General features: G+C 40.0%; 1 protein-coding gene across 2 annotated transcripts in view; it reads left to right on the top strand.

Moving 5' to 3' along the window:
- Positions 1–17,848, top strand: part of LOC149163618 (uncharacterized) — an 80,211-nt gene extending 62,363 nt beyond the window's left edge. For both annotated transcript variants that reach the window (XM_089430776.1, XM_089430775.1), the window contains exon 7: positions 17,448–17,848. In XM_089430776.1, coding sequence (XP_089286902.1) covers positions 17,448–17,542 — 95 coding nt within the window. In that variant the 3' untranslated portion in view covers positions 17,543–17,848. The remainder of the gene's footprint in view (positions 1–17,447) is intronic.
- Positions 17,849–20,212: the final 2,364 nt, after the last annotated feature.

Below are 20,212 nucleotides of genomic sequence, written 5' to 3'. Positions count from 1 at the left end.
CATCTAAGCACGCAAGCATAACAAAAAGGTTTAATTGGAGGTATGATCAACGATAGATGGAAAACCTTAAACCAAGCCCTAAGTTGAAGCCTTGTATAAAACTAAGGTTTATTGGGGGACTAAATTGCTTAGGTTTGATGACGTCAACCCTAATGAGGCACTTTTCACCATGAAATAATCTAGATTTTGAGTAAGGTCAATAAAGGTGAAAATTAACCAAATCAACTCCAACATGTTAGTTTTTGAAGCATCAAAAGTGTTCAAGTCTCGAAACTTTGCAGAGAGGCTAAAACACTAGAGATCTCCATAACCCATAAACCGTTATTGGAAATTCCACCTAGAAGTGCCTCAATTAGATTATTAGCCTATTTTTTAATATTTCCTAAGTCTAAACTTAGGAAAAAGGGGTTAATTAATCAATATTAATTGAGAAAGGTGTGAATCATCTAGAAACTCACACAAAGCGATCCATAAATGATCTCAGCCATCGATTATGTTTTAATCTTGGATGTTGGAGTCCCAACTGGAGGATGGGTAGATGGAGAACACACACTTGAGACACTTTGAGATCGATTTCCTTGGGCAGTTCAATTCTCCAGAGAGAACAGCAACCGAAAGAGTTTGAACCAGAGAAGGAAGCAAAGATAGAGAGGGGCAGGGACAATGAGTTCATAGGAAGAGATTCCAATTCCAAAGAGTAGCTTGTAGAGAGACAGAAATAGCCACAGAGAGGCTGACATAGGGGTTGCGCAAAAGTCTCTAGAGGCAATTCGATTTTGCTGGAGAGAGGCTGAGTTTTAGTTCCAAAGGCCGGAAAGATTTTCTAGAGTGCCGAAGAGACAGTTTCTCAGTCAGCAGTAGACAGGACGACTTGAGGAGCAATTGTTTTAGGCAGAGCATGGAAGGGATTGCGCTAGGGTGACGCAAGCTTGTGCAAAAGCTATTTGGACGACTCACTTGGAGCTGGCACTCTAAGCCTGAATTGCTTGTGGGGTGAGGAATAATTCCTTACTAGAATTTTGCCAGTATTTTTCTATATAGGATTGCCATATTTCGGCATCCAGTTGTACTCAAAATTTCTCACTGCTGCTTAATAATAAAGACCCTCGGTTGCTGCACCAATTTTCCCAAGTTGGGTTTTTCTGGGGACTTCTGTCCAAAAATAATTGTCATATTTTTATGTGTGCGCTAGTATTTTCTCAATTTCTATTTCATCTTCTGCATAATTTAATTTGGTGAAAATTTCAGTTGTGAATTATTCATTGTTTTTACGGGCAAATAAACTGTTAATTAATTTACAGTTAGAAGAATAATTTCCAGTTGCTGCAATAGTTGAATTTTTCACATGGTATTAGAGTGATTTTGATCAGATGGGGAAGCTCAGAAGTAGAGGCAAAAATTCCCTGTTCAAAGGGAGCAACAGGACGAGTTTCTGAGGGGTTGCATAGAGCCTCAACTAGGAAGTGCGAATTGCTTGAGCAGTTCAATTTTTCAGTGTAGGTAGGCAAAAAATTAAATCCTCCATCCTCCATGGTTATGTAGGAGATCTAACTTGAGAAATTAAATCATGTTCTTGGTATCACATGTTTTTCTTGAAAGTATGTATTATAGGTATACAAGATTATGACTTAATACAAAGAGAACACTTCAAGGAATCCTTACAAGGTTTGTCAATGAACACCTCCAGGTATGTCCTAGATCATACATATTATAAGATTCTCTTAAAAGTACATTCATCGTATTTTGAAATTTGCGTTACATTAATAACATTGTTATGTCTAGCTGTCTTGAATCATAAAGATTCTTGTTTAGGGTGATTCATCACTTGATAAATCTACCCTCTTTACATGCTTGATTGTTCTTATAGAACCCTAGACAGGTTCTCTGGAAAACTCTAACTTAAGGGTATGCTAATGTTGATATGTGAAACCCTAGCCTACCTAGGGTTATTGGAAATGCTATTTGAAGTTTTTAATGATGATGTCATGTTTGGGGTTTGGGTATGATCATGAAACCCTAACTTGTTAGGGTTGAATAATGTTGTATGAGATCCCAAATCTTTGGAGTTTTGGTATATTTGGGTTTGCTTTGCTATGTTATGAAACCCTAGATCTTTAGGGTTTGGTTGGATCTATAAACAAAACTCTTGTTATGACTTTAAGGTAAGATCCTAGGAATGAAACCCTAGGTGTATATGTGTCCATTTGGTTAAAATCCTAGCTTGGTCTAGGTCTTAGGGTTTAAATCTGAGCCCTTATCTGAGTTTGATATTCTAGGATAATGTTGTTTGTGAAATCTAGGGTTTTGCAGCTAAACCCTAGTAGTTAAATTCTCTAGTATGTGTGAAATAACAATTTGGAATCTATCTATATAGTGATTGTTGAGACTGTCTAAATGAGAAATATAGGATGTACATCAAACCCTAGTAGAAGCTAGTCATGTTGTTGATTACGCGGTGAGCTCATGTATAAAATCTAGGATATATATGAAATCCTAATGAAGAGTCTAACATATGAATTCTAATAGTTGTTAGACACATTACTTGTTTGAATTGTTTCTAGGGTTTTCTATATGAAAGAACTTGTCATATCATTGAAAGAATATTGAAATCCTAGATGAGTTTAATATTTTGAGTTGTTGATGTGATTTAGGGTTTAACTAAACCCGGGCAAGAAGTTGAAATATAGTCTATTGTTGATTATGTTTCTAAAATCTAATGCTTCCGTTATTATAAGTTTCTGATATGGCTAACTTCATGCTTCTATAGTTTTGGTTGTACTTGTTATCTAAGTTGTGCAGGTACATCATCTTCAAGATGGTGAAGATGATCGTAAGTAAAGTTGATGTGATAAGCATGATATATGAATGACTCTGATAAGAAGGATGGAAGCCATGAAAGATTCTCTGATAAGAAGAAACTGATCTCCCTGGGTTAAGAGGGAGCCCGAATAGAAGAAATCTCCCTAAGATTAAGAGGGAGCCTGGATAGAGGAAAGCTCCCTGGTTGAGAGGGAGGGCATAGCATAGTTTTGATTGGAGAATGAATTTTGAAGGATATGTTGCTGCATGTGAAGTAGGAAAGGAAAGTGTATGATTGAGGAATCTTCTGTCAAAGATTCGGTTGATACTCCTACTGTGTTGAGAAGCAACATCAGTTGTCTGAAAGACCTTGAAGGTTTGTGTTTGTTTATGAACGTGTGAAAGTATATTATTGATTGGGGTTGTTTGTACAGGTAAATCTCTCGAAGTTTTGGTAGCATGCTGGTAACCAATCAGTGTGATCGGGAGAGATTTGTTGTCCTTGATCTACTAGATCAAGGTGTTGATTTGGGGCAGTATCGAATGTGCTCTAGCCACGAAAATTGGTGGAGAGGCTAAAGCACATGAGATCTCCAATACCCAGAAATGGTTTGGGTAGAATCTAACCAGTTCAGGAGATATTGAAATAATTAATATTTTTAATGGAGTCCCTAAGTCTAAACTTAGGGAAAATAAAATATTAATGTGAATTAATATAAAACTGGGTTAGAATGGTCCAAAAGTCATGGATCAAGCCAGATCTAATCTTAGCCATTGATTAGGGACTTAATCTCGGCCATTGAATTGTCAACGAGAAAAGTATAAGAGGAGGCTTGAGGGTCACTTGAAGAACACACCGAGTTGATCAAGAATTCGATTTTCTGGGGCAGGGCTTGCTAAGGAAATCAAAGGAGTGATCAGAATTGCAGCTGAGGAGCAGTGAATGCAGTAGCAGAGAGGCAGAGATAGTACCGGGAGCATCAGCGCAGAAGCTGGGAGAGGGTTGATGCAGAGCTAGCTAGAGGCCACGTAGAAGCAGCCAGAGGCCACGCAAAGGTAGTCAGGAGCTGCACAGAGCCTGAGGAGGGCCAACATGGGACACGCAGAGGCTCCGGAGGCTGACGCAGAACCTCGAGAGGCTGACGCTGGGCCAGAGAGGTTGACGCAGACCCTAGAGGCTGATGCTAAGAGATTTCGTGGGGCAGATTGGGGCTGATATCTGTCTCCGATTGAGAGGTACTACTGCCGAGGGCATTCTCTGTTGGGTGAGCCATTTTTGGCACCCAGATTGTATTCTGAAACTGCTTAATAATAAAACCCTCAGATAGCTGCACCGGTTTTCCCGCATTGGGTTTTTCCGGGGACATTAGTCCAAAAATAACAGTGTCACTTGTGTGCTTGTTTTTTCCTTCAGTTGATGATTTGTATGTGTTGAGACTGTACTTGTATTTATTTTTAATATTTACATGGTAAATAACTTGTTAATTAACATAACAAGTAGGAAGAAATAAATCAGAAAGTACAAGAAGGATTTCTAACAGTTAGACTTAGAAATTTCAACATGGTATCAGAGCATGGTTGCAGATCACAGGATAACTGAGGGCATCAGTCGAGCAGAAACAATTGTCTCGAGTGACAGAAGCTGTTCCTAGCAGAAAAGCAGCAAGGAAGGGGTGACGCAGTGCCTGTGTCATCAGTCCAAGCCGGAAGAGGATCATCGCAGTGGGAGAGAGGAGCAAACCTGACCTACGCAGTGCCCGGTCATCTTTCTCAGTGAGGAAGGATTGGTGCCTGTGGCCAAGAGGTGCGGATTTTGCTGGTGCCGGGATTGCGCAGAGCCTAGAGGCTCTAACCTTCAACTTGCTGGGGCATAGGAGGCTGTGGGTAGGTTGCGGAGTGAAGCTGGTGGGGTACTGTGGTCAAAATAGTACCTAACAGGGCAAGACCAAGGAGGAGGGAGTTGCTGTCGAGGATTTGTAGCAAAGAAATCTAGATCAATGGTGCAATTGCATTAACGATTGGATTGGGGGCATCTTGACATTGGTAGAGGGGTTTCGAGGAGGGAATTCGAGGCTCAGAGGGAGTCACACCGAGAACTTCCAGGAGGGAAGTAGAGAGACTCGGAAAGGTCGAAAGAGGAGCAATGAAATGACAGTGAACAGGGTAAGAGATCAAGACAGACTGGACAGAGCTTCAAACTTCGTAGTTTGGGAGGCCAGGATCTTATCCGTTCTAGACAGGAATCGTCTCAAGCACTTCGCCTTGAACACGATAGCGATCCCAGTTGACCTGGCTGAGAACGAAAAAGTACGAGGAGGCAATGGCGAGGGCCAAGAGCATCATCCTTGACGGGGACAAGGACCATTTAGTACCACATATTGCCGAAAAGGACACGACAAATGCGATGTGGGGGGCCCTGTCGAAATTGTATCAACATACTTCCGTGTAGAGGAAGATGCTACTAAAAAATCAGTTGTGGTCATACCAGATGCAGAAGGGAGAACAGATAGACACCTTCCTCGGTCGATTGAAGGAGATCCGGGATCAGCTAACTTCCATAGGGGCCACGCCGGATGAGGAGATGATGGTGAGGACCGCATTGAACGTAGTCTCAGAGGATTGGGAGGTATTTGTCCAGAGCATACTGGGCAGGTCAACCCTTCCAAATTGGGAGGAACTGTGGGCGGCTCTTCGTCAAGAAGAGATCAGAAGGCTAACCAAGGCGGGAAGCAGCGAAAAGGGGGTCATAATCAAGTAGGAGGAAGAGGAGGATGCTGCCCTAGCATATGAGGGAAAGCAGGACAAACGAAAGAAGGACCTCTCCAAGGTCAAATGCTTCCACTGTGGAGAACTGGGTCACTATGCAAGCTAGTGTTTGAGGAAGAAGAGCAAGGGAGAGGCTTCTGATACCAAGGATGTGCCAACAAGGGCGGAGAAAGAAGTGGAGATAGATGATGACTGTGCCATGAGTGCTCATGCACCTCAAGAGAAGAGGTGGGGAGACATCGAGCTGTAGTCAGATGGACTATGGGCAATGAGAGGCAGGATCCTTGAGGTACCCAACCTCTTGGATTATACCTTGCTACGGGAGCCTCGAAGAGGAGTAGCAGGATTGACGGATGTCAGAGTTGGGAGATCAGTTACTTACTTCTCAGTAACTGAATTGCAGTGCAACAATTAGTAGTGGCATTGTTATGGGCAGCATGATGCAACATGCTGAGAGGGGTTGTAGTGTAGATGCAGCAGTGGCAGTGGCAGGGCCATGGGTAGCAGTACATGATGCAGCGGTGCAGAGGATGTTCAGCAACAAGCCTAGCATCAGCACAGGGACCGATGCCGGATGATCAGGGTGATGCTCAGTGAAGAGTATTACTAGAGCACAATCCTCACAAGAGGGAGTGTTGATTTGGGGTAGTATTAGATGTGCTCTAGCCACGAAAATTGGTGGAGAGGCTAAAGCATATGAGATCTCCAGTTTGGTTAGAATCTAATCAGTTTGGGAGATATTAAAATAATTAATATTTTTAATTATAAAACTGAGTTAGAATGCAAATTAATATAAAACTGAGTTAGAATGGTCCAAAAGTCATGGATCAATCACTGCATTCCTTGTCTGCTAGTGGCACCATCCAATGGGTTGTCAGCTAGGTGCAATCTGATTCCTTGGCAATGTCGCCACAGTGTTTGCCACTTCTCTTCCGCGATTTCCTGTCTGCTTGTGCAAACCTGTCGGATCATGCTCCGATTCCCTGCATCATGTTTCTTCTGTGGATGTTTACTCTGCAGCCCTAATGGGTGGCTTCTTTCTATGCGTGAGTTGGGTGGGTTTGAGAGCCCACTTAGGGGTGCTGACTTGCCCCAATTTTTTATTTGATTTTAAACTCAACCAAAAAAATGTCTTCAGCCCCCCTGTACCACAATTTAAATTCTCATCTGTACCACTGTATAGATTCCATACAACCGATTTCCTTTTGCCTTATAAAAAATAATTTGCACCTTCTACGATCGTGGTCAAACCTAGCATCAACGATCTTGTACAGATCCTGGCTTTTGCATGATCTTGAGATTACTTTTCAAAGTTTCAGGCTCTGATACCATGTTAATTTTTTGTGCAAACCTAGCACATGGAAATTCATTAACCTAGTAGATTGTGAATTGACTGAATGAAAGCACAACTAGATTCTTAACTTAATTAGCGGAAACAAATTTTACATTAACCAATCTCAATCACAATAACAAATGAATTCTGCCCAGTCAACGGTTCTTCATTATATTCAGAACTTACTTGGGCTCCTGTCCGGGGATAATGAACCAATTAAGAAAAACTACAGGTATACAATGCTTTGTATCTGATATAGCAGATCAGGTCCTAGATCAGTCTTCAATATCCTTGGCTGATCTAGATTTCTAGTTCTCCCTGTTTGCACTTCCTCGGACCCAACACACTAGAGTATCACACTTCTCACTGAAATGCCTGTCTCAATGTCTTGTGCTGCTGTTTGGTGTGTCTTTTCCTGTTTTTATCCTTGCATTTATAACTTTACATTGAACTAAATCCCTAACCCTAATTTCCAATGTGCTTGACAGCCAAGATTATTTTTGGTCTCACTTAAATTCAATGGCTAAATTAAAACATAATCATTATTTCACCTTTTGTGAGTTGACTTTAGCTCAATTAGTCAACATAATAATTTATGTGTTTTTCTAAGTCAAAACTTAGGCTAAGTTACAATAGCAACTTGCTCACACTTGAATAAGTGTCCTAAGGAGATCTGTGGGTGACTTCTTGCACACCTAGACACTTAGGGCTGTGCAAAAGTCCCTGCCCGAACTACAAACATCAACAGAAAATCCATATTCTAATAGCCTTGCAGGATCTTCATCAGCTAGTCATTTATGTGTAGTTGAGGCTGCTTGTTCCACTGATTACATTTTTACATGGAACTTTCACATCCACAAATTGTTTCTTGTTTCTACCTATTTTTTCGTCATTTCATACATCACCAAATCTTGCCAAAAAAATTGAAGTCTCTAGAAATTTACCAAAAGAGCTAAATTCCCAAAACAGTTGTTATTCTTTACAGTCTAGGTCAACCTGAGTAATATCGGGCATATGAATGAGTGTGCATCTTCACCCCGTTTCAGGTTATGTCAATCAAAATTTGAGCTCACTTCAGCGTTTCTGACAGGAACAACTATTCCTTTCTCTTTCACATATACAAGCCTGCCTCTGAGTTACCAGTCCATTGAAAAAATGGTCACGTTAGGAATATTGCACTATAATATTTAATGCTATCCTTTGAGCCATTTACATAAAAAATATCAAGGTCTTACTTAAAATGTCCAATGGGCATCACTTGCTGACCTCGAAAGAATATAATTAAACTGACAATCTGAGAGATGTCCTACACCCAAGAATTTAGTCCTCCATTCTTCTTCACATCCTGAAATGCTTAAGGTAATTTTGATGGAGGTTTTATTTGTACTTCTGAGCTGGACTGTTTTAAATTTTCCCTCCTAAGCATTTAGTTGGGGCATAAGCTTCTATGAGCTAATCATTGTGATGAGGTAAACTTTAAAATTTACTCATCGTAAGCTTTAGATGCTCAGTGTGATCCTTTCGGTGAACATTTTCCTGGTACCTTCTGCTGTATGAGTGCACTGAGCTCTGCAGTTTTTTTATTTCCAAGCTCATTTACATATAATATCGACCAGTACGTTAGGCTTTTCTGGAAAGACACGATCAACAGTGCTTTTTCTCACTGTTGGCATCCATTTGATGGTATAACATTTGTTTCAATACATTTTTGGAGGCCTTTTTTGCTTAATTACATTACTGTAGTATTACTGTCAACATCGCATCCTTTGAATCCAGTTTTCTGTAGTCCTGCAAAGCTGTCTCTTTTTGTTGAAGAATCTAGGGCAAATATGATTAGTAAGGTTCTTCTAGTCTTGATAACAATTTGTGAAGTGCTGTTACAATTGATCTTAGCTTGATCTTCTTCTTGTTATTAGAGAGTGTGTTTATTTCATCAAATTGCTACCAAAAATAAAGAGACAAGAACACATGATGTTGGCATTCTGCTGGGGCCAAAACCTCTCCCTCTTGGAGAGGAAAACCCTTCAATCTCTTCTTATAGATATCTAATTGACGAATGCCAAGACCCTTAACAACACTGCTTGACCCAGGCTTACTTCCAAGACACTTGTCACCATCTCATAGATTCTGCACAGTCATTCTTCTTGCATAGTTCTGAGATCCTTCTCCTTCTAGCTGTCATAGTACTGGAGAATCTCGACCTCTGAAACCTTAACACTGTCCTGTTCTCCTCCTTCACTATATATCCCACAGTTCAGTATTCTCGCTTGACAGAATGTTCTATCTTCGGTCTTCTTTATCACAGCATCTTGCTTTATATGTCTCCTTGTATGGATACTGTCCTAAGACAGTGGCTGGTTCATTGGTACACGTGATGAGACAGAGTATACCCGAAACTGTGATGAGAATCTTCTTCGTAGTGATGAAACAGAGGCTGCCCTAACCCGAGACAGAGATATATATATTTCGTAGTTTACTTCATATCACTGTGATGAAACAGAGATTACTTTAACCCGAAACATGTGATAGATATGGTTCATATTCAATTGCCTTCGCATTACTTGTGAGATTAGTAGATCTTCATCTAAAGTAATCTCTCAGCTAATCTTCATCTATAGCTATTAGTATGCATAGTACATACAAAATTCAAATAAATGTCAGTGGTACTGGTCACATAAATGATAAATCTATTGAAAATTTAAATCATGATTCATAATTCATAACTGAAAGACAACTTACAACTACAAGATAGTAAGATAAACACACTGACAACTGTAGTTTTCTCATTAAGTCATCAAATCAAAATGTGTTACATAGGTAGTGTTGGTGCAATGCCAATGGCAAATAGAAATAGAAAATATAAAACAACTACAGGTATACAAGCCTCAAGGCATCAATTAGCATCAGAATCAGCATCATTGTCCCCATCATCATGGTCCCCACTGCTCTCCTCTACATCCTCCTACTCCGCTGTATCCATAGTCGCCTCTGCATCTGCTGGTATGGAGGTTGACCCCTCTAAGTCATCAAATCTAACAGGCTCTAGCACTGGATCATTGAGATCCATGTTGGCCAATGCCAACTCAACAGTGGTGTCCAGACCCATATCATCAGGAACAATGTTACTTGGGAGCGGGAGCGGGAGCGAAAGGGGGGAGTGGGAGCGAAAACGGGAGCGAGAGCGACATATTCAGAAGCTCTTGGTTTGGTGCTCTTGATTAAATACGAGTTCCATACCCTAATACATGACAAAATTGTTAAGTTTTGTAGATGTTCTATGCTAAGAGCAATTTCACTTTTCTCACAGCAATCATACAAGTAGTTAAGCAAAATGCATATAGAACATATAAGCAGATCTTACAGAAGACAAATCAGAAACAGGAAAAATGTGTGTGTTCGTTTCGGCGGTCAACAGGATGCTTCAACCAGCAAAGTCTCCTTTGGTCAGCCAGCCCAGATGTGTCACAAGATCCCTCCAACTAGTAGATGAGTCAACCCAAGTCAATTCTACAAAAGTCAACGCTGTCCTGAAAAGTCAACGCAGGGGCAGCAAGCTAAAAGTCAACGCAGCAGCAAAACGGTCAACCCTTTGACCTCGATTTTTGTGCCAGATAGTACGGCCTTCAAAAATCGAACTTTCCACCAATTTTCAGCTTGATTGGACCAAGCGTTGACCAAAGTCAACGCTGGTCAAACTTTCTGCGAAACCCTAGCAGCAGAAACCCTAGCAGCAGAAAATCCGTACGGTCTGTCCTCTTCGTCCTTCCCACGTGTGGCTGAAATTCGTCCTCCAGGTAGCGTACTCTCTAAGATGAGAGAGGAAGATGTGAGTTGAGTTGTGATGAAATTCTCTCCAACTTTCCCTGTATATATATCCATCAATGAGGGTGTGTGACACATCTGTTGGGCATGTGAGCCTACATTACAAAACTGGCTGACCTTGCACATATAATTTATTAAGAATAATAAATTCACAATATAAGTTCTGCTCATCGGATTAAGACTATTTTTATATGGATTTTACACCTCTCAGAAAGAGGAATCCAACAAAAATATTAGCCTCTTAATCTGAGCATCAGAACATGGAGTTTGGACCTAGTTGTCCAAATTTAACACTCCCTCTCAACTAGGGAGAACTCCATTTATTAGTGCAATCAACATCGTGAGTCATCCCGCCGAAACTTGCTTTGCTGGCTTCTTTATTTCAGAACAGAAGTGGGTCAGTCACAAAGACATCATTCCCCGACTGACATAGTCAGTCCAGAGGTCCCAGACCTCACAAATCTTGATCCCAGATCAAGTGGTTGGACCATGCCATCCTAGATAGAGAGTACGGCAATCTCTGATGCGTCCATCAGTCTTTGCTAATAGTCTCTAACTTTTCCACACCTCATTGGCCAAATGAGAGGTACTTCCCATGAGCCCTGAACTCAATGGGTAGGATGCATACGGGGCACAGATAAATGAGTGGCGAACCAGCTCAATAATCACAAGGGTGGGGCAAAAGCATTATGAGTGCTTATAGCTCCGAGAAGCTATCCCCAAAGCCCCCCAGAGCTCCCAGAGCTCATCGTCCAACAGGACCCACATCATAGGGTCTTTCCACGACACCAAGACTCTCACGGAAGGTTAGGAACTTGACCTTCCCCAGGGGCTTAGTGAGAATATCCGCGACCTGCTCATCAGTTCCTATATGATCGAGCCTTACGGCGCCTCGCTGTACCATATCCCGGATAAAGTGGTACCTGATATCAATATGCTTGGATCGGTCGTGGAACACAGGATTCTCAGTCATACGAATCCCACTCTGATTATCACAGAGTATCACAGTGGTATCTAGCACATGTTGGAACAACTCACTAAAGAGCTTCCTCAACCAAATTGCTTCACAGCAGGCCATACTAGCAGCAATGTATTCGGCCTTCACGGTGCTCAAAGCCACCGACTTCTGCTTCCTGCTCATCCATGAGATCGAAGCAGAACCAAGATTGAAACAACATCCAGATGTGCTCTTACGATCCACCACACTGCCAGCCCAATCGGCATCAGTATATCCACGGAGTATCACACTCCCGGCAGTGTGTCTCAGCCCATGGTTTATCGTGCCCCGAAGATATCTCAAAAGATTCTTGGCACCAACCCAGTGAAAATGATGAGGCTCAACCATCTGTTGACTCAAAGTATTCACTGCAAAACATATGTTCGGACGGGTGTTCACTAAGAACATCAAAGCTCCTATGAGTTGACGATACTCAGTAGGATTGGCCAAGATAGGCCCTGCAGCGCTGCCACTCAACTTCTTAAAGTTGAGTTCCATTGGTGTCGACACGGACTTACAGTCCACCATCCCAAATCTTTCCAGAAGCTTCACAATATATTTTCCTTGAGAAAGGAAAATCTCTCCAGGTCTCTGCCAGACCTCCAGGCCTAGGAAATAGTGCATCAGTCCTAGGTCTTTCATCTCGAACTCAGCAGCAAGCTCCCTCTTACATTGATGAATGAGAGGGTCATCACCTGTCAGGAAGAGGTCGTCCACATACAGCACTAGAATGAGAGGCTTTCCTTCCACAACCTTAAAGTAAAGGTTTGGATCAGCATTGCTTCGAGTGAAGCCCAGCTTCATCAAGTAACTATCCATCCTCTCATACCAAGCTCTGGGTGCTTGCTTTAACCCATAGAGGGCTTTCTTCAACCTGCAGACATAAGTGTCTCGATCTTGAACTTCAAATCCCAGAGGTTGTTCTACATACACCTCTTCCTTTATTGCACCATGCAGAAAAGCGGTCTTGACATCCATCTGATGAAGACTCCATCCTTGCGTAGCAGCAAGGGCTATGATGGATCGGATGGTGGTATATCGTGCCACAGGTGCAAATATATCGTCATAGTCAATTCCTTCCTTTTGAGAGAAGCCACAGGCAACAAATCTTGCCTTAAACTTTTCAGCACTCCCATCAGGTCCATGTTTAATCTTGTAGAGCCATTTAGAGGTGACAACAGATTTGTCCTTCGGTCTCGGGACCACATCCCAGACATCATTCTTCATAATAGCCTCATATTCTTCATGCATAGCATCCTTCCAGACTTGATGCTTGATGGCTTCCTCAAAAAAATCCAGGTTCAGATTGTATAATAGAACTCATGGCAGCTAGATACCCTTGGTATCTACACGGCTTCTTGCTTTCTCGGAATGTCCCCCTTGGGGCAGCATGACCCTTAGCATCTTCGAGGGTGTCCCTGAGCCATGATGGCCTCTTTCCTAGAGAAGGGGAAGGATCAATAGGGTCCATAGGCCCTTCAACATCAGGCATAGTCTCATCCTGGGGTTCTTCCAGATTTCCAGGTCTTTCTTCATGATTTTCTTCAGATCTAGGAAGATCTACTACTTTCTTCAGGGAAGCATCTTCATCAAAAGTGACATCATGGCTTATCTCTACTTCCCTTTGACCAGGTACATAGACTCTATATGCCTTAGAAGTCTCACTGTAGCCCACAAACATTCCTTTCTTTCCAGTAGCATCCAGCTTACTTCTCTTTTCTTTCGGCACATGAAAATAGACAGGACATCCAAAAATTCTAAAATGTGAGACATCAGGTTTCTTACCAGAGAAAAACTCTTCGGGAGTTTTGGAGTCCAAAGCGGAATGAGGGCATCGGTTTTGAATGTACACAGCAGTATTTGCAGCTTCTCCCCACAGAAACTTTGGAAGACCCTGGTCACATAGCATGGCACGGGCAGCTTCCACAATAGTCCTATTCTTGCGTTCAGCAACACCATTCTGCTCAGGAGTATATGCAGTGGTAGTCTCCCTCTTAATGCCAGCTTCTCTGCAAAAGTCTTTGAACTCATTTGACTCATATTCAGTGCCATTGTCAGTCCTCAAAATCTTGATCTTCTTTCCGGTCATATTTTCCACCAAGGCTTTGAAGGTACGGAACCACATGAAAGCCTTATCCTTCTTCTTCAAGAAGTATATCCAGGTTTTGCGAGAGAAGTCATCAGTAAATGTCATATAGTAAGAACATCCCCCTAGGGATGTTACAGGCAACATACCGGAAAGATCAGAATGGACCAGTTGCAATATCTCAGATGTCTTTGTGACACTTGAGGGGAAAGGTCCCCTTGAATGTTTTCCTTCAGCACAGCCCTTACATACACCTTCATGATTATTTCCAAAATCAGGCATCCCTGTCACCACCTTCCTTGCTTCGGGAAGAGCCTTGTAATGAGGGTGTCCAAATCTTCGGTGCCATAGTTTGGTTTGACGGATAATATCACAAGTCATAGCTCCCAACGGACTCCCTCCAACCTGGTAGAGTGTACCAACTCTAAAACCAATTGAGATAGCTTCCTTGAAGCTCTTCTTCCACATGAGTACCTTTCCATCAGAGAAAGTTACATTGAATCCTTTGTCTTCCATGGCAGATACAGACACAAGGTTCTTCTTCAATTTGGGTACATAGAGTACATCTTGTAGATGGAGGACTTGTGAAAATTGAAATATCACTGCTAGGCATAACTGTCATGAGAGTAAGTGATACTACAATAAGTGCAGAAGATCACTGTCAGAAAACTATGTCATATTGTCATGTTTCACTACAGAAGATGGGGTCTGATAATAAGCCCACTTGACTACCCTTAAGCTCTTCCATATATCCATTTTTAAGACTCCAAAGCATCTGCCTTGTAACAGCCCTTGTTGTCCCTCTCAAGGGACTATACTTGGAGCTTTACCAAGCATCTTCTTACAGCCCATTATACCAGAATTGCAAACTGTCTAATATGGACCATAATATCTGGCAAATTCATCATTACAAAAGACAAGCACATACCTGTGATAGACGTCATATTTCTGTCCACAAATACATTTCGACCAATGCACAGACCTTGAAATTTCGGCCCTGGTTAGGGCTTTCTGTGGCTGCTACGACAGCCCTACTATACAGCCTTCAAACTTCTTTAATTACTGCGTTGATGGTCAAGGGTACTGCGGCCTTCTTCCTGCTCCTTGTTGGGCCTCTCGGCCCTCTCAAAACAGACTTTTGTCCCATTGTAAAACTCAAAATCACTCAGCGGCCTGTGCATAGAGAATAACCCTTGTCTTTATGCCCAGAACTCCTCTTTACAAGCTCGGCTAGCCTCCTTCCTTACTCGGCCAATCAGATCATAAACAAAAGACACAGAAATACTCCTCTTCGCACTTTGGCCAGAGCTCTTAAGCCTGCGGATACCTCTCCATCACTACGACTTGACTCTTCATGACTGCAGCCTCATGTCCTTATGACTGCGGCTTCCTTTACTGCCTAAACATATCCTCTACAGCTGCGCTGTATATCTTTCCGTTACAACGTGTATATCATTGATAGCGTATATAATCCTTTATGTACAGCGACACAAAGGCATCCATTGACATCGATGATGATTGCTATAGATAGAGTTTGTCTTCACCTCAGCTCCGATACCATGTTAAGTTTTGTAGATGTTCTATGCTAAGAGCAATTTCACTTTTCTCACAGCAATCATAGAAGTAGTTAAGCAAAATGCAGATAGAACATATAAGCAGATCTTACAGAAGACAAATCAGAAACAGGAAAAATGTGTGTGTTCGTTTCGGCGGTCAACAGGATGCTTCAACCAGCAAAGTCTCCTTTGGTCAGCCAGCCCAGATGTGTCACAAGATCCCTCCAACTAGTAGATGAGTCAACCCAAGTCAATTCTACAAAAGTCAACGCTGTCCTGAAAAGTCAACGCAGGGGCAGCAAGCTAAAAGTCAATGCAGCAGCAAAACGGTCAACCCTTTGACCTCGATTTTTGTGCCAGATAGTACGTCCTTCAAAAATCGAACTTTCCACCAATTTTCAGCTTGATTGGACCAAGCATTGACCAAAGTCAACGCTGGTCAAACTTTCTGCGAAACCCTAGCAGCAGAAACCCTAGCAGCAGAAAATCCGTACGGTCTGTCCTCTTCGTCCTTCCCACGTGTGGCTGAAATTCGTCCTCCAGGTAGCGTACTCTCTAAGATGAGAGAGGAAGATGTGAGTTGAGTTGTGATGAAATTCTCTCCAACTTTTCCTGTATATATATCCATCAATGAGGGTGTGTGACACATCTGTTGGGCATGTGAGCCTACATTACAAAACTGGCTGACCTTGCACATATAATTTATTAAGAATAATAAATTCACAATATAAGTTCTGCTCATCGGATTAAGACTATTTTTATATGGATTTTACACCTCTCAGAAAGAGGAATCCAACAAAAATATTAGCCTCTTAATCTGAGCATCAGAACATGGAGTTTGGACCTAGTTGTCCAAATTTAACAAAAATTCAATGGAAACATTGCAATCCCCCAATCCTAAAATCCTGAAAAACTGATAAGTCTGCTGGATTTTGAATGAAATCTAAAATTCTACTTTCTCCATATGAATTCCAATGAGGCCGGAACCACTCTCAAACATCCTAAGTCATTTCATGGTAATGTTAAAAATTTAAGTAAAAGGATGAAAATGAAGATTAAGGAGAATGTCACTTTTACTTTAAGAATTTAACATTACCATGAATAGCATATCAATACTAGGGCCTAGACTTGATCATGAAGCTGCCAAAATGCTTTACTCCTTGCTCCAACAGCACAAATCACTTGCCAAATGACAATTTTAATGAGCAAACACGCCCTTTTCATTCCCGCGCTGAGCTTAGCGAGTCCTGGAAACCGGACACGTGTCCTAAAATCGCGACACACTTTTGAAAATCGCGACATGCCCTCGGACACGACATGTCCGAAACGGACACGACGTGTCCTGTGATTTGGACACGAATCCGGAGTGAATCATGTCGGATTCGCTGGATTCGGGATTCGCAGGGGGTTTAGGATGAATCCGGTGACTTAGAAAAGAACTATTTGACCTAAGTAAAACACTTCTTGCTTATGAAACCCATGATGTGAGGAATACAATAAAAACATTTGTTTCTTCTTTATAAATATTAAAATCATAATTACAACTTGTGGTGAAAACCAAACCTAGTTACACTTTCTCAACACTTTTCGATATACAATAATGAGGGTCTTTTAAGATCTAATTCTGTTTTAACAACACAGATACATAGCAATAAATACTCTATCTGCAAAGCGATCTTAGGTAGGATTACATGATAAGCACATGTTTCATTGAGTTGCCATAATCCAAGTAATTTTGAAACTACCTTAGTATGTTTTTCTAAATATTTCAAATGTTTTAATAATTCATGAAAAGCATTTTATAAATCATACATTTTATAAATCATAAAAATTACCTGAGAAGGTTGATGTTGCTTTGTATTTGAAGTTTATATCTTACATGTCATATAAATATCATGGCCCTGATACAAGTTGCAAGTGACTGAATTTGCTAATGGCTGTTCTCACTTCAATATGAACACGGTTTTCATTGTACAAGGTTCTTAACAGTACAATATTGTTTGGGTTTGTACGATAGTACGATCAGCTACCTTGGATTTGTTAAGGTCTTTGAATTGGTATTGACTTACTGGGTTTATGAATGGGCAGCTTGCTATGCTGTTCGAATTAGAGGATCAGAATACATAACTGATGCTCAGGGTGAGCAGTATAGATGCACATTGGCACTTGATGAAGAAGGATAAAATTGGCGTTCCTCTGCTGCAATGACTGGATGGAAACTTGGACCTTGTTAAGATGCAGGAAGGTCCACGCCTTTGTTTCTTTGTATCTTGCAGTGTTTGGAAGTTGCTTTAAATTAGCAAATGTTCAGTTTATTACTCTGGTCAAGTATGTAAATGAATGCAAGTCTGCTCTTATAGTTAAGCAGGCGGCCAAGAGTTTAATGGGTATAATAGCTGACGTTCATCTAGCATTTGGATGTAATGTATGATATACTGTTTTGCTGGTTTTGTGATGAATTTTTAATCTTTATAAGCGGAATTTCATTATGTTTTGGTGCTTTTGACGAAATATGATTTACGAAAGAAATCAGATGAGAACAATAGAGGTGAATATTTTGCAAAATAAATTCAATCGTCTCTTATGTCTCTCGTTTTGGGAGCTCGAGCTAATTTTGTAGACATCAAAATATGAATGCTTAAAACAAAGAGTTTATTCGGAGTGGCTATTAATTTTTTCTCTTTGTGCTAGTGCAAAATAACTATTTCAAATACATTTACATTTGATTATCTAGGATGCTTTTTATTTGCAGGTGAGATTTTAAGCTTTTCATAAGAGATTCTTTTGATTTTTTATTATTTACTTTATCATATCATTCTGGTCTTGCTTGCACCAAAGCTACTGCTCAACTTGGATAAGTGTATTTATCATTGAATCTAAGTAAAATAACGAGAAGGAATACTTATTGGTTAAGTAGTGCCAGTTGGTGAGATTAATCATGCATTCTAATGATTCTAATGTTTCTCTTAAAGTATCAATTGCTCATTTGGGATACATGTTATTTAGTATATCAAATAAAAGTCATTGGAAGGAATATTAAGTTGTAAAATAGTGTCAATTGGTGAAAATAATCATTCATTCTAATGATTCCTATTGCTTCTATTGAAGTATCAGCCACTCATCTGGGACAATGTTATCAGAATTGCACTGATCACTAAACCAGTTGACCCCTAAAATTGGCAACAGGTTGAAAGTGGAGCAGAACTGAAGAAAAAAAAAATTTAAACAGATAATAGAAAAATATAAAAAAAATTCAAAATTCAATAAAAACATATATAATCCTTGTTAATCTGAATCATTAGACACAAATATGCAAAATTTTCTTATATGTAGATATACCATAATATTATGGAGTGCAATTTATATCTGAACCAAAATACATAATTGGCCTCTAGAGTCCAAAATAATTCTGGCTATAACAAATAACCATATATCATCAAAATCATTGCCTATATTGGTGGTGTTCCTAAAGGTGACCTATTGAAAAGAACAAGGCCAAGTTATTCGATAAAGTAAAATATCCTTCTCACTTTAGGCTATCTGAAAGAATTGAGTAATCTAACAGGGTAACCCTCTTTGAACACAATATTTTGTTTGAAAAATCTGTTCTTCAAACAATTGAAGAAATTTTTTGTTCTAAAGTTCTAGGCTTGTAACAATTACAAACATGAAGTTCAATACCTAACATTTAGATGTGAATAACTTAGAACAATAAAAATAAGTGTTTGGAAATTTTTCAATTTATAAATATTAAATTATACAAATGGCGCCATTATTTCATTTGACGAGCATTTAAGATGATGATAGAGTAAAATATGAAAAATAGTAAAAAAATAGATAGTTAGTACCTTAGAAATGAAGATCTGAGATTGTAAAAGATGGAACCAATTCTTCAAATTCATAAAACTAGTTTAGATCCATTTTAATCCTAGATCTATCAAATATTGAGAGGAATCAAATCTTTCAAAAGAGCAATTCTCTTTGCAAAGCTTGAGGAAAGGTTTCCACGTTAAGAGATTTGATTTGTCTCGGTGCTTGACATGTCTGCGGTTCAGATGGATCTATACTGGTTTATATTAAATCACAGTTTGGTATAATTCTCATTCCATATTGAACGATCGACTATGAAATAAATAAATTGTAATATTTTGTTGCTGAAACTTAGTTTTCTGCTTTTAATTATAGTCAATAGAATGACCATAGGAGTCAGAGATATTTAACTTTTTCATTTTTATATACTTATTGGTAAATAAATTCTTGAAGATGTATTGTTTTAGAAATAGTGAAACATCGACCTTTTATTGTTATCTTTTCTGTGACTTGTAGTTTTATTATTTTTTTAAATTGATTTTTTTTTTTAATATTATGTTATTAATGTTGACATTAACTCAATGTTACCACATCTCCAAAGGGTTCACATGTTGATCTTCACTCTCAAACATGATCAAATGAAACTCATATTTTACGCTACTCAACTCCAAGAGGAAATAATGTTGATGGAGCATTTCCTCCCATGTGTTGAAAAGTGTAACTAGGTTTGGTCTTCATAATGACATGTAATTATGATTTTATGTAATGAGATGTAAAGAAGAAAAATAAAATTATTGTATTGCTTGCTTCATGGGTTTCATGAGCAACAGATTTTATTTTTGAGTCAAGAGTCCCATTGAGAGACTTTAGGAATTATATGTCATTTAGTCATAAAATGATAGAGTCATTGTCATGTAATGAAGTCATGTTACACTTTGTAAAAGGTCAAACTTGTCCATGTAAAGTATCTTCCAAGACTTCGTCACTTATTCTCTTCAAGTCGGCCTACATCGATGGAAGAACTTGCTTGAAGAAGTCATCCT

Source organism: Pinus tabuliformis, chromosome 5_1, assembly GCF_031772625.1.
Source record: "Pinus tabuliformis cultivar Carrire ecotype Pingquan chromosome 5_1, CPIR1, whole genome shotgun sequence".
Taxonomy (NCBI): domain Eukaryota; kingdom Viridiplantae; phylum Streptophyta; class Pinopsida; order Pinales; family Pinaceae; genus Pinus; species Pinus tabuliformis.
The sequence above is the reverse complement of the archived record's forward strand: the minus strand, read 5'-3'. Positions and strand labels throughout refer to the sequence as shown.